This window comes from Empidonax traillii, unplaced genomic scaffold (genome assembly GCF_003031625.1).
Source record: "Empidonax traillii isolate 1590-97213 ecotype Southwest subspecies unplaced genomic scaffold, ASM303162v1 scaffold535:size1322822, whole genome shotgun sequence".
In the NCBI taxonomy this organism is placed as follows: Eukaryota; Metazoa; Chordata; class Aves; order Passeriformes; family Tyrannidae; genus Empidonax; species Empidonax traillii.
In genome coordinates, this window is record NW_020955728.1 from 169,785 (window position 1) to 184,324 (window position 14,540).

At 37.8% G+C, this 14,540-nt stretch overlaps 1 protein-coding gene across 21 annotated transcripts in view; it reads right to left on the reverse strand.

Moving 5' to 3' along the window:
* Positions 1–14,540, reverse strand: part of ESRRG (estrogen related receptor gamma) — a 403,057-nt gene that overhangs the window by 114,026 nt on the left and 274,491 nt on the right. For all 21 annotated transcript variants that reach the window (XM_027897314.1, XM_027897329.1, XM_027897327.1 and 18 more), the window contains 2 exons: positions 12,466–12,881; positions 334–450 (listed from right to left, as the gene is read on the reverse strand). In XM_027897314.1, the coding sequence (XP_027753115.1) occupies positions 334–450; positions 12,466–12,881 (533 nt within the window). The remainder of the gene's footprint in view (positions 1–333; positions 451–12,465; positions 12,882–14,540) is intronic.

Consider the following 14,540-nt stretch of genomic DNA (forward strand, 5'->3'; position numbering starts at 1 on the left):
CTGGGATAGACTAACAGTGGATAAGGAATAGAGAAAGGAAATCTTTTGAGAATTCTGATGATTATTTTATTAGTTACCTATTGAAGGAGATTGTCTGCTGAGGTACGTTTTTCTGTCCTATACAAGATTAGAAATACTCTGGAGATGATAAACTCTATGTGGATAAAGCATTTTCGATAGCTTAGAAGCAGACTATCAAAAAGAGCAAGTATACATGAAAATTGCCTTCTCAACAACTGATTAGAACACTCACCAGTCTCTCTTCTTTCCTGATTGCCCTACAGTTGTTGCATGTGTTTGCAGAGAGATACACATTGAGTTGGTCAGTCTTACCTTCTTTCAGCATGCCAACTTTTAGACACTTCATGAAGCGGCAGGCTTGGCAGGACTTGCGTCTGCGCTTCGTGATTTCACATTCATTCGTTGCTGGGCAGCTGTATTCTATGTTACCTGCAGCAGAAAGTACAGGAAAAGAAGAGTTCAGAGTCACTGACTAACCAGCACAAGGGACATACTAAGCACTCATAAAACTGCTGTTGTGTTTCATTTTGGAATGTATCAAGAGTAAACAGTGCTTCAGAAAGGAAACACCTTGCCAGTAAAAATGAACAGCTGAGTTAAAAGATGAGGTTTCCTCCCCCCCCTTTTTTTTTAAATAATCTAGACATCTATATGAAAGAAATATATACAAAGCCACAACTAATGTGAGTCTGTGTCTGACTCCACACATGGTCCCTAGCAAAATCCTTCAAACAGGTTATTCCTGATGATAAAAGGAAGAAATGTTGTCTTTTTTTCTTTTGTACCAAACCACATGCTTAGCTCCTAGTCTGAGCACTCTTCATTTTCCTTTTTTTGCCAATTTAATTAGCCTTTCTTTGCTTAGAATACAAAAAGAGGACTGAATATGCTTTACTGCACAATCAACTGTACCAGGTACTACAGAGTTTCACCCTTCTATTTCCTCTACAGCAGGCACAGTGTATCAGGCAGGGCTCGCCAGCATTGCTATCACCACATCTAGCATGTTCTACAGCTGCCAGGTCAGATCTCTCCTCCAGGACATCTCCCCTTCCCTCTATACTTCAGACCAAGTTTTTGTACTGAGAAGCATCAGGAACAGGATCATTCTTGCCAAGCTGTCAGAATAACAAAAACTGGAAGAGGTGCTTGCCTTTGTGTCTCCCTCTCCCAACTCTCCTTAAGGTCTAAAACAAGATAGATCCTTAAATGTGAGCCCTCCTGGGCAAAACAGTCTCTTCATTTTTTTTCCCTTGTGGTTACTGCTTAGTACATATTATTTTGCCTCAAAAATAATAAAATTAAAGCCTATAAATGAAAGAGTAAAATACATATGACTGACTTTCTTTATGGTTTTTTTTAAGTCACATCTTTGGGCATGCAAGTCCAAATGGGAGAACATCTGTTCTCTTTTGCCCTAGTATCACTGTACTTTTCATAAAACAGCTTAGCTCAGCTTACTAATCTGCCCAACCATGCATCCTATTGCCCATGACTACATTCAGTATGACAGACAGACCTTGCAGCAGTCAGAAGTTTCACCAGGAAACTGAGTTTTGAATAAAGTATCTTCCCCATCAGGTTGTCACATCTTGCTTTAAAGGTATTTCTTTATTTTCTAACCCTTTCCCCCTGTGATTAAGTGCATTAGTATCTTAATGAAAATGCATTCTGTTTATTGCCCTCTTGGGAAGCAAGAGGTCATCACACCAAATGCATAAATTGTCATCAGAGACAGTCCGAGCATAATTGCAATTTTGCTGCTCCATGTTTGCTGCACTCAGGGTCCATCAAAGTCCCCTGAAACATGCGCAGGTTCTAATAATTAGCATAGAGTCTGCCTGGGACCACAGCATTGATGAAATATTTCAGAGTTAATCACACTTTGTAAACACTGATTTATATTGACTACCTTTCTCCAGACTGATGTCTCCTCATTAAATATCACATTAGTGGATTGCAGGATTGCACAAAGACTCAAATGCTCAGCAACTGCTAATTCAACAGGAAATAATACTTAAACCACTTACATCTATTGAAAATTGGTTAAGTATTTATGATAAAGGAGTTCTGCGCGGTGCAATGCGTATTCTGCCAACAGAGCTAGCACACTTGGCAGAACCTTTTCAGGCCTTTGTAGTCTTTCTTCCTTCTGGACACTGCTGCATGAGTGGATTAGCAATGTTGGTGAGTAAAACAGATCTTGGTATGTTTGAATGCTAATAGATCTTGTTGACAAAACTCAAACCAGTTTGGTCCTCTTCCCCTTCCTTAGCTCCTATCAAGAAAGCATTTAAGAAACTGCAGGATCCAGTGGGTAGGGAATTCAGCTTAACAGTTCTTGCGAAACTTCTTTCTGATACACATTAGAAAAGTTAGGAAATAACACTTTTGGAAAGATACATAGAAAACAATGGTAAGGGCAAACTTAAAAAAAGACTCATATTATCCTCTCACTCCAGTCAAGTATTCTTAGTAAGGCACAACCACTACATAGGAAGACCTTCAAAGCCTTTCACAAATTGTATCTAATTAACTTCATTATATTATAGTAATATATGTATTACCATCTCTACTTAAAAAAAAAAAACCAAAACGGGGAATCAGAAATGCTTTGCACAAGATCAAAGATATCTTTGCACAAGGTCAGAAATGATCTTGATCAAAAGCAAGATCGAGATTACAACACAGAACTTCAAGCACCAAAGCTCTGTACCAGGGCAGGCGGAGCACTCCCACTGTAGCCAGAGCCCTTGTTTAAAGGCACAAAGGTACAGATGTTGACATCAAAAAGTAGCATTCAGAAGGAGAAAAATATTGCTCATTTTCTTAAGCAGACACTTCTAATCCACACCCTGACATTTCACATTTGCAGAGTGCAACAGTCTAGCATGCAGCACATTATGCACAATGTATCTTATTTTTCCTGTAAATTCTTGTCACCTAAAGAATGCTAAAAGGAGCTATTATTCTAGCCACTTAAAATTCCACTACTTTAGCTTAGAGGGGGAATCTCCTTTCAATTTTGGCTGCTTTACTTTAATGAATTGTATTTTACAGCAGATGTTCAATCTTCGTTTTTGCTGTTGGAAAATAAACTTTGAAGATGTTGCAAAGAATTTCTCCAATGAGCTCATCAGTAGAGTTACAGTAGCAGCAGCAAAGATCCACATCTTACCAGCGGCCACAGCTTGTTCCCCTAAAGCGTTTCAGCAGCTTAGAATATGGCTAGACCACAGCAAGAGGTCAAGGAACTAATGTTTAGTCACCACTTCACATAGAAATGCAGTGGATAGGTATCTAGATATATATCATACTCAAAATGTGTTTTACCTACCACTCTTAGTATTAATGGATATATTTCCAGCAAAAAAAAAAGAATTTACTGCACTTTTCAGGTCATTAGAGCTCTCATAATTTCTTATTTACTTCTATACATGAATTTCATAGGTACACTATATCCATCCAAGATACTCAGATCTGCATTTTATTTCAATAATCATGATCCAGAAGGAAGCTCTACCATTTACTTGCTTACCTCATGATGCTAGAGGCTGAAACTAAGCAGCTAGAAAAAGTGTAAGATGGGTTTGCCCAGTCCTGTCAACAGCTGGAGAGGTAGCTGTGTTATACAGTGAACAAAATCAACATGGCAGCTCCGGGTCTTTAAACTGGGCTGACAAGAACGATTGAGCAATTTATAATATCTCCTGGCTGGTTTTCAGAAAGAACTGGGCTCTGATTACTTATTTCAGACTCTTTTGTACAATTAGTTTGCTGGCAATATAATTTTCTCACTTACTCCTTAATAGAATCGTGCAGCTAGCTGGCTGATAGAATAACAGTGTATATGTAAAACTCCTGCCTGAAGTGCCAGGGGATAATTTGTATATTCCTTTCAGTAGCGTAATGGACTTTTACAGTTTGGCAGTTAAAGGGCTGAGTAATGTAAATTAGTATGACGCCTGAAAATAAAAATATATGTCAAATTTTCACTCCCCAAACACACTGCTCTGTGTTAGAATAATACAATGGGATTTATGTTAGCCTGAGTCCCTTTTCCCTCCTCATGTACTGAGGAATGTTTATTTAAAATTAGTTCCCTTTTCTACTCATTTATTAAATTTTATTATCTCAGCCAAAAGATGAGGAAATACTTCTAACATTGTTGCCTATCAAGAGCAATTGACTCACTAAAAACATGATTTCATTTGATCCTGAGAGAGCAGATGAACTGCTAAAACTTACTTAAAGCTGTATACCCAGCTCTATGGTTTTAGCTGCTTCAGACTGTCACATCTTTATAAACAGCTCAGGGATAAGTGGGCCGAGGGTACCATCTTTTTTACTTCACAGATGAGGTTCGGATGTTACCAGAACGAGATGTGGAGAAGCAGTGCAGTTTTAATGGTACAGGGTCTTACTCGATGGCTTTACAAGACAGGCAACTGACTGGAATTAACCAAGATTCTCAAAACCATTTTGGCCATTTCTTGCATAGAATTGACAGTGACACTAAAGGTAACAGGAGGAGAGAGAACCATGACAATGAAGAAATCTCTGAAAGCACCAGGCCTCATGCCTTGGCTTAAATTATTGTCATCAACAGTTACAACTTTAAAACCTCATAGATACCAAGAATGAGAAGGTGGCTCTAGAAACAGGCTGCCGTCTGTGGGACAGGCTGAAACAGGGGTCTCTCTTCCAGCAACACTGGCAAAAAAAGCTGCAGACAGCAAGTCTTAGCAGAAACTTTATTTCCCTTTTCATACTGTAATATTCGATATTATAACACTAAATATGTACAAGGATCGCTAAAAGCTATTAGGATATGCTCAGAAAATCTTTGGACAAGTAGAAGATATGAGGAAGACTGAGATACAGGGTGAAAATGTGTTTGGAAGGAGTAGCCATGACCAACTTAAAAAAGCAGGAGGAACACTGCAGATATCAGTATTGAAATTTTTACCGTGTGGGAATGTAGGTTTAAAAGAAAAAAAAAAAAAAAAGAAAAAAGAAGAAAAAAACCAAACCAACCACCAATCCTTCAATGTAACAATTTTACGCTATAATCAGCTCATGGAACTTCATTTTAATGTCTCTACTTCTATTTAATAATGCTCCATTTTGTCCCAAACTTTCTCTTTGACCTATTGTAACTTAATACCTTTTTTTCCAAAAACTTGTATTTAAAAAACAAGTGTTCTCATTACTCTTCACAGAGACTACTGCATCGCTGGATTTAAGCCTTTCTGCAGTGAGGTTTACCCCAGCTACCACCTTCACGCTCTCTTTTCCTGGGTGACAGACCCAAAGGAATACACCTGCTTGTCTGTGGGCTCGTACACATGAAAACTCTGAAAATGAAAAGTAGCCAGGATTACAGCCATGGGTCTTCCAGGATTTAATAAAAGAGAAATTTTAGAAAGAGAGACACAAGAGAATCTAAGACAACAGAGAGTGAATTACAGTATATTAGGTCACACCTTGATACATAATCCACCCAGAACAGAACAGAAGAGTTCCTGAGAAACTGCGAAGTAGGTGCTCTTGGAAATAAAGAGCACCAAGCTAATTTATGAAAAGAAGGATAGAGAAAAAGTCTCAGATGGACTTAAAAATCTATTTGATGTTTATAGGTCTTAGTGAAGCTGAACTGAGGAAAGTAAAAGTATTTTTTCTCAGGTTAAAGTTTCAGTTCTTCCAGACTGCTCCCTACTCTGCTGACAGAACTCAGCTGAATTTGAGTAAATATTTTCACATGTAAAAGTACTCATTTATCAATAAGGTTTCAGAAATAGGGTCAGGTTGGAATGAGGTTGGATTTGAACCTAGCTGAATCCAGTTTTTGCTGACAAATCCTCAGATCAATTCAGGTGATACTGTAGATAGGCCTACAAACTACAGACCTACGAATTCTGCTACAGGTCATCTGGAGATGATTAAGCCTAAAGCTGACTGTATTCACAATTTTTCACCCAGATGACTTCCGAAACAATACTGTACACGGAGAGTTACAAAACATTTAAAAATTTAGTTCCTAAAAGTCTTTTTTTCTCCTAAATATTTTTTAAGATGACAGGACCATGTATGGAGGATTATGCCTAATCTCTGTTGCTTATGCTGCCTTTTCTGTTACAATAAGGAAGTCAGGAGAAGCATCTAGTTCTTAAATAACTCCACAACACAATATGGTATTTGACAGAGGGACACAGCCAGCTTAAAAGTACATTTTAAATTAAATCACTATGTTGAGTTGCTTTGAAGAAATCAGTATGTTGTGTTACTGAACTATAATATACTTAAAACTTGTAAAATATATTGTTTAATTTTCTTTTATTCCAAGAAAGCAATATGGTGATTTAAAGTAAAACTTTAAAGGTGATGCTGGTTGGTCTGACTGCATGACATTTTTGCATCAGTCTCTAACTTTAGGTAAACAGTTTCAAGCATCATAAAAAAACCACAATAATTTTCAGTAAGGGGCTGGTATTAGTGCATGCTGAACCTGTAAGGGCCTAACTAACTTTGATTCCAACCGGAGTCAACTTCTTCAACAGAAACTAAAGGCATTTAGGTCACCTTAAGAGAGAATCAACACTTTAAAGACACAGAGGGAATTGATCCCTTGCCACCTGGGTGACATTGAAGAGCTGTTCAAGTCAGAAAGACTGAACCATATACATTTGGTCCCTACTGCTATTTTATCTGGATCAATTTTGATAATTCTACCAAGGCAGCACGGAAGATTGTCATTGTTTGTTTATGAGCACACAGAACATCTTGGTCTGTAAAGCTGTAAACCAAATGACTTTCACAGCAGTAAAAAAAGGTCATTAAAAAAGTTATAGAAACATTAAAATAAATCACTTGCTAGCTGAGACTTCACATGTCTCTAGTTTCAAACTAGACAGGGCTTTGTAAATGGGCTGGAGGTTTTCAGAGATGTTTATAACAAAGAGAGATCCACGCCTAATTATAATGGCATTGATACATGCTACTGTAATACCAGCACTATTTGTCAATCACATCTCTTTCTCAGTATTTCTGATGGGTTCAAAATAGCTATGCACTAATCAGGATGCTTATTCTTATTCCCAGAAAATCTCAATGCTTCGTACAATTTTCAAGGTTGTAAGGAAAGCAGAGATAGTAAAAAAGGACAGAACAATCTTTAAACTTCTCTCTAGTTCTCAGATTTCAACCTGTTTATATTTTATTGTCTCATCTTGCTTGGTTGCTGTAGCTATGCAATGACATTATGACACGATTAAAAGATGTGTTGGAAGGAATTAAAAATACTCGCTAGTTTGGTTGGCCCACAGGCACAGAGAAATCAGGGGAAAAGGGAAGATATCTATCACTGCTTGCTTAAAATATTCTTTGAAAGAAATGCTGATGCACAGACTCTCACTTATATAAGGAAGGTGAATGATTTAATCAGGTAATGATGGATTCAGGTGACATTTAGTGTTAGGTTCCCTGGAGGGCTGCCATCTTTACACCAGAGCCAAGGTCCACAGGCTAGTGCACTAAGATATAAGTCTCCACCCTACCCTTCTGTAAAACAACAATAACCTTAACCAGCAAAGATGCTGAAAAGCCATAAAATCTCGCTTAATTTGCTTTCATTTCCTCAACAATAATGAATTAAAGAAGTCAGCTTTCAGAGACACAAAATACCCTTTGGAAGTCACTTTGGTCACGTGCAACTTCGAATCAAACTTTATGCTGCCTTATCTGAATGTACATAGCTAGTTCTATCTTTCCTGATTAAAACTTCCTGATTAAAAAAAAAAAAAAAGTGTTTCTACATTTACAGATCAAATTGGCTCAGTAATGGGTCAATGCTCTAAAGAGGGTTGAAAGACCTGAACACTAGAGGGATTAAAAACAAGTTTGAGTAACCAAAAAGGTGAACAAAGTACAAAGCAGTTTGGGCAGGCTTTGAAGACAACAACGACATCACTGCAGAGCTGAAGGCTCTTAGCTGAGCAGCAAAAAATGAGACAGCAGACTTGGTCTAATTCACGTAATGACCAAAAAGACAACCGTATCTCAAGGATAGAATATTTCTTGTTTGTGTTGGGAGGAATGGACAGGCAGCGGCTCTCAGGGACGAAGCTCTTAAATGAAACAGTGAAGATACGATTGCAGGGCTTCTTTCTACCTATTGCTTTACTCACCCAGTGTATAAAAAGAAGATTGCTGCCTCAATACTGTTCATCCAACAGTTTTTCCTTTAAAAATAAACATATGAAAAAAAAAACCCTGAACAGAGTCCAATAACTACAAGGACTACTGCTTATTTGAGCTTTTGTGAGGGAAATTCAAACACTATGCTAGGAAATAATTCGAGGCTTTTGCAACAAGCCTTACGAAGGCAACATATCAGTACGTAGGCTTTACATACTGTCTTTTCACGCTAGTTTAAAGAGTCCAAAGACAACAGTCCTGATGATTTCGAAGGAGGAAGGAAGAAAGCTTTCCAGATGTGGGTCATTATTTTAGAGAGACAAATGCTAAAATAAAACAGCATAATAAACTGTCTTTGAATCTAAAAGTCCTATCATCCTTCTATTGAAAGCAAGAATACCATTGCAATTTACTTGCTGAAATGTTTAAGTTACAGACACTGAATAATTACATATTATTAATGCAAAATGTGTACTTACTAGCCTTTATGATAACTGAGCAAATAAAAATTATTAGAAATATATTTACACTAAATATTCACTACAAAATATCTAGTAAGTACAAGACCTCAGGGCTGAACACAAGACTTGGCACCCAGCTGACAACTGAAAATTCTTTTTTTCCTCTCTTTCTTTTAATGAAAGCTTGCGAGTTTTCAAGATAATACAGTGCACAGCAAAAACTGTGAAGAGACCCTAAAAATCAATGGACCTGTAACTATTTTTAGATGTTGCTATTTTCTGCTATCCCTGATGTTAAGCCAATTTTGGGGAGATTTGGCTGTGTGTGTATTTCTGTGAGACATTTGCAATCAGCCACCATGTAAATTATCCCAGAAGCAAACTGAGTGCCGCAGCTCAGTGAGTATTAGGCTGAGCAGAGAACATCCAGTTCTCCCATCCCTTACATGTCACAAATGGGGCAGAACATTACTGGATTCTACTGTGACCTAAGAACACACTGATTTTATACATTGAGCTCTTTTTTGGTAGGTTTTGTTCTGTTTGGTTTGTGTTTTGGTTTTTTTTTATTTTTTATTTAGGCAGTTTCTTGTTTCTAATTTTTTATATTATTGATTTTTATCATAATTATACATTCTTTACCACAAGCCCAAATGTATTTTTGTCCTATGTTAAAAATATATATATTCAAAAAAGACAGAATTACTCCTTCTAATTCAAAACAAGGTTAATTTAATTTCTTAACTTTTAACAAAATTAGCAGGGATTCCAAGGAAGAAGAAGAGGATAAATCATCATCCAGGAATGGACATTTTTTAGATTAAACTGCTGAATCTGAAAGGGAATGATAATCTCCATTACTCTTAAAAACAGGTGTATACTCCACATTAGAGTGATATTTGCCTTGGGTAGGGGCTACCAGGTATCGTGTGATACACTTCACTTCTCATGTAACATGCTGGTAGTGTACAGATACTGTGCTGGTTCCCTGAGCAGCTGCCTGTGGCCCTCACCTCATGATATTTCAAGAGACTCCTCTGAAATGGAAAGAATAGAAAGACTCCCATTGACTCACTGGAAGGGACACTGGGCCTTAGACGAACACAAGATGTGCTTCACAATCTCACTTTATCAGCTCAGCCTTCCTCCCACTGAAGTCAGAGCAGGTGTGCCCGTGACGTCAATGGGAGCAGCACTTAGGATCTACAAATCTGAACTAACTTAGTAAACTGATCAACAAGCAAGGTTTGGGAAGTCAAACATTCTTTTTCACTGCATCTATAATTAAGTGCCCATCACATTTAAGTTATCTGCATTTAAAGTAAGCAATTCTTTGAGCCGAGATTTATTATCCTTACATATGCAGCTACAGTATTTGACTCTTCAGGCAGTCTGGTTTTCTATTTTATATTTGGGTTTTTTTCTGTTTTCCTGTTTTCTTATTTGCAGTTACGCAGCAATCAACTTAAAAACAAGCAGAAAAAGAAAGTGATATGAATAAGGAAGTAAAATGGGATACAGGGAAGAACGACCTCCAGAACATTGGGACTAAATTTTATCAATTACAGCAAAGAAACCTCAGGGGAATTACTCTCAGCAAGCCTAAAGGTAGAATTTGCCCATTCAAACCACGAAGAAGCACCTTTTTCTTATATACTTTTTGTCACCTACCACAATTCATGGTTTGATTCACCAAAGTAAGTAGCTTCCATTATTTTGGATGGCATTTGAAAATTCTCAGTAGTGGTGCCAGGCTAGTCAGCACCATTACTGAAGATGCTGCCATGACATTATGATGGTAACATACTTCCTATTCTTAGTTTCTTCATTCCTGCTCTTCCATTCGATGCTTGGTTTTGCCTTACTGCATTATTTTTTTTTGTCTTCACAGCACTGTCACCTGCTGATGCAGCTACTGCTCTAACCGTACTGAGACTTTTTGCACAGCTGCCAGTTCTAACTTGAGCTGCATGGCCAAGTCCAGGTTGCTAATCTGGAGAATGACGTCCCTGTCTTGTTCTTCCATGCCCAGAAACTTGCTGTCTGTGGTGTGGTGTAAAATTGCAGGTTACCTATTGCTGCCAGAAGTCAACACTTCAATCAGCTAACGTTTCTGTGGCATTTTTCTTCCATACTCAAAATACGACTAAAATAATCATGCATCAATTTGGTCCTGTAGGACAGCTATTACACAGCAATTAAATACCATTTATAAAAACAGTTGCTGGTTGAAATCAGTGCTTGAAGTTTAGCAACCACAAAATACAAATTGCTTCAGTGCAAACATTTTTTGAGCTTTTCTGAAAATGTTCTTGAAGGTCAAGTGAAATCACCCACACATTTTTTTGTGGGTTTTTTTTTTTTTGGTTTTTTTTTTTTTTTTTTTACTTTTTCCAAAACAGAGACTTGAAATGAGCATACGTTTTCGACATGTGTGCTCATTTTACATATGAACCCAGGCCACCACTATCAATCTTCACAGGTATCTTTGTTTACTGGTTGCAAACAGTGTAACATTCAGCTCCATTAGAACAACTGAAGTCTAATGTTTCTTTTTAGTGGTTATATGGCCGTCATAAAATGGGTACTTCATGCTCATAGAGAGCCCAAATCCCTCCAGCAGTGAAAGGGGGGAAAGAAGAACACGATGGCCATTGCCTCAGCACTGGATAAATTAAAATAACATTCATTATTTTTCCTTATCACTTTTACATTAAATATGGAAGTACTATATTTAAAAAATCATGGCAAAATATTTCAAATTTTGGTTTATGTAAAACAATGAACTGAATCTCACTTTATGTTAATTTTTAAAATGAAAAGTATATCATCAGATCCCATTGTCTTTCCTGAGAATTCCAGGTGCTTGACATGTATGAAAATCAAGCTGGTTTTATTGAGGAGCTTAAATTTGGACTTAGCAACCTAATTTTAGTCTCTGAAGGCTGAATTTAATTTAATGTGACACTACTTTCCTGTACAGGCCAAGCTTGGCCTCATGTTCTTTAAATAAAGCACCTTCAATTTTACTTGAAAGGATGATATCTAAATCAAAGTAGAAGGTTATTTTGTCTCCATAGGTTCTGAAGCTAGTAGAAGCAGTCATGCAAATTATCCCATTCATACTAATTTATGCCAAAATATGTGGCGTATTTGTAACAGGTATCAAGAGCAGATTAGTACAAAGTACTGAGCAGAGACCAAAAGCTGCCAACTTACTCTCCTCAGAACGTGATCTTACAGTTATTTGTTAAACCCGCATAAGGCCGCCGTATACAGTGGGTGAAAGACCAGCTATTAATACACTGATATGCACAAAGCATTTGTGCCAATTTAAAATGCACTGGTGTTTTAACAAAAATAAACTGGATTTCTGTAACAATTTAAGTATGGCAGTGGTGTAACTAGGAGCAAACCACAAGCACGATCCCCACGTGCCACAAGGTGTGTTCAAGAGCCGAACATAACCTCCAGCAAGCATTCTGCTTTCTTTACAACGATCATTTATGGGAATCCGTGAGAAACTCACAAAAAGCAAATCTGAACATGCACTGGATAGCTACAGCGATTTTCTATTTTTCAGAACCAAAATAAACATGGCAGGGGTCTTGAACATGACAGACAGAACTCCCAAAGAAACCCAAGGGGGCTTTTTTGTGACCAACATCTGTAGGACCACACAGTATGAAGAACGAAAAGGTACAGTCTGAAGACCTAACAGGATTCAGTCTGAGACTGCACCTTTTTTATTTTGAGCAAGAGAAAGAAAGTTTAAAGAATAACCAACCTTGAATTGTCCTCTTAAAGAAAGCCTTGCAGGCTTCGCAGGAAGCCACTCCATAGTGGTACCCTGATGCAATGTCACCACACACCAAACACAGTCTTTTGGGCATTGAGTTCAGCATATATTCACACTTGGTCTGTGAATCTTCAGCGATGGTACTGGAGCAGTCATCATACCGTTTCCTGACCGGCCCGTTGCCCCCAAGCCCCGTGGCCGAAGGGTAGAGGGGAGGTGAGTCCAGCCCGTTCTGATGTCCATTCATGGTGGAACTGTAGCTCCCGCTGGCGTCGGAGGAGCCACCGGGGCTGTGGTGGTTGATGCTGTCCGTCAGAGAGGCAGGGCTCGACGGTTCCGTCTTGATGTACGACGAACAGCTAGAATCAATGTGTCGATCTTTGCTTGACATTCTGCAGAGAAGCCTGTAGTGGGGAGAGAGAGAAAGAAGAATCTGTGTATTAAAGACAGTGCTCTTTAAGGCTGCTCTGGAAGGGTTAGGGACTGCACATCATTCATTCATTAGTCAATACTTCTTGTTCTACATGAAGGTAATCAGCATAAGGGCATGACAGAGCTTTGTCAAAGCTCCAGACAGGCAGTAAACAAAAACTTTAAAGAGACCAAATCCGTCTGTTGTCCCCTCCACCTGCCCTCTAGGCTACATGTCAACTTCACATCAACTCTAAATTCTGAACTTGTCATCCAGCAAGTCAAAAAAATCGTAAAAATCCTATTAAGATGACTTGGCTATTAAATGTCTTCATTTTTCAATCTATACTTCCTTTGTGTAAATTCCATCATTATCAGAAACAAATATTTCCAAGTTTGATCACATAGATGTTCTGCTCTATAATTAATATTTGTCAAGGCACTTGACTAAAACACGTATCCATCATCTATTGATCTGATCCCAGAACTGAAGAGCAAGCCTCTTGCAATCTTCTTTTTCCTTTATTAATATTGCTTTATTATAGATACAGCTATTTAGTAACGGAGTAGCACATCAACGAGGAACTCTAACAAATAATTAAGGCTGGACTCCATTTTCACAAAATCTAAGTGAAATGATTCATCAGCTCTGGCTGCAATTACTTTCTAGCCATTATCCTCAGACTAACCAGTAATAACTATGCCACTATCCCATATATCTGCAGCTCTATAGGATCTGACATTTTACGTGTTCCATTTTTGGATTAAAAAAATATATTACAGGAAATTTTACACAAAAGTTTTGTCTTTCAGAAGGTGAGATTCTGTCTTCTCAGTTCTCACATTTTCAGAATAAAGCATCTGAAATAAAACCAAACAGCACCTCATCCGACAAAACGTTTTCTACAGGGGGAACAGGGGGAGAAATCTTTGCCTATTTCCAACCCCAAGTGTTTTATTATTTTTAAACACATCTGAAGTTAAGTTGAACAAAGGACAAAAATAATAATTAGAAAGCTCAGAATCAGATATTATCTCCATTTTCTACAGCTGTGATTATGAGACCCCAGTAGCAAAGAGCCTATCCAGCATTTTCCTCTCAGAAGCTGCCAAAGTACAGATGACAGTTAGGAGCATTTCTCTAGAAACATTAACTGCAAAAAAGCAATTATCCCATAAGGCCACCCACACAGAGCTATGGATTCATGTTTTCAAAGCAAACATATGAGTCCAGACAATCTGACTGACTTCAACTTTCCAAGGTAATTTTTGAGATCTTGTCTTCACTTTTCCACCTCTTTGTGTTTAAAAATAAAAAACTGAAATATATTTCTACTTCAATATTTGAAATCAAATTCACCAATGGAAGACAGATACAAATCCAGAGAGTTGTCTTCCTTTCCAAGGAGGGTAACTGAGATCAAAGCCTTCATTAAAGATATCTGCTTAGGATGGGATTCATCCTAAAATCAGTGCCCATGGATCTTTGTCAGGACCTCTCAATTATAATTTTTACAGCACAATTCTATTGAAAACAAACAACGTGTGAATTTGGAAAACAGCCAGATTGATGTACAGAAATGTCAACCTCTAAACTTAAAATCAGTGCTTATTTGGGGAGGTGGAAGGAGCAAGCTATCTGGTGTCAGCAA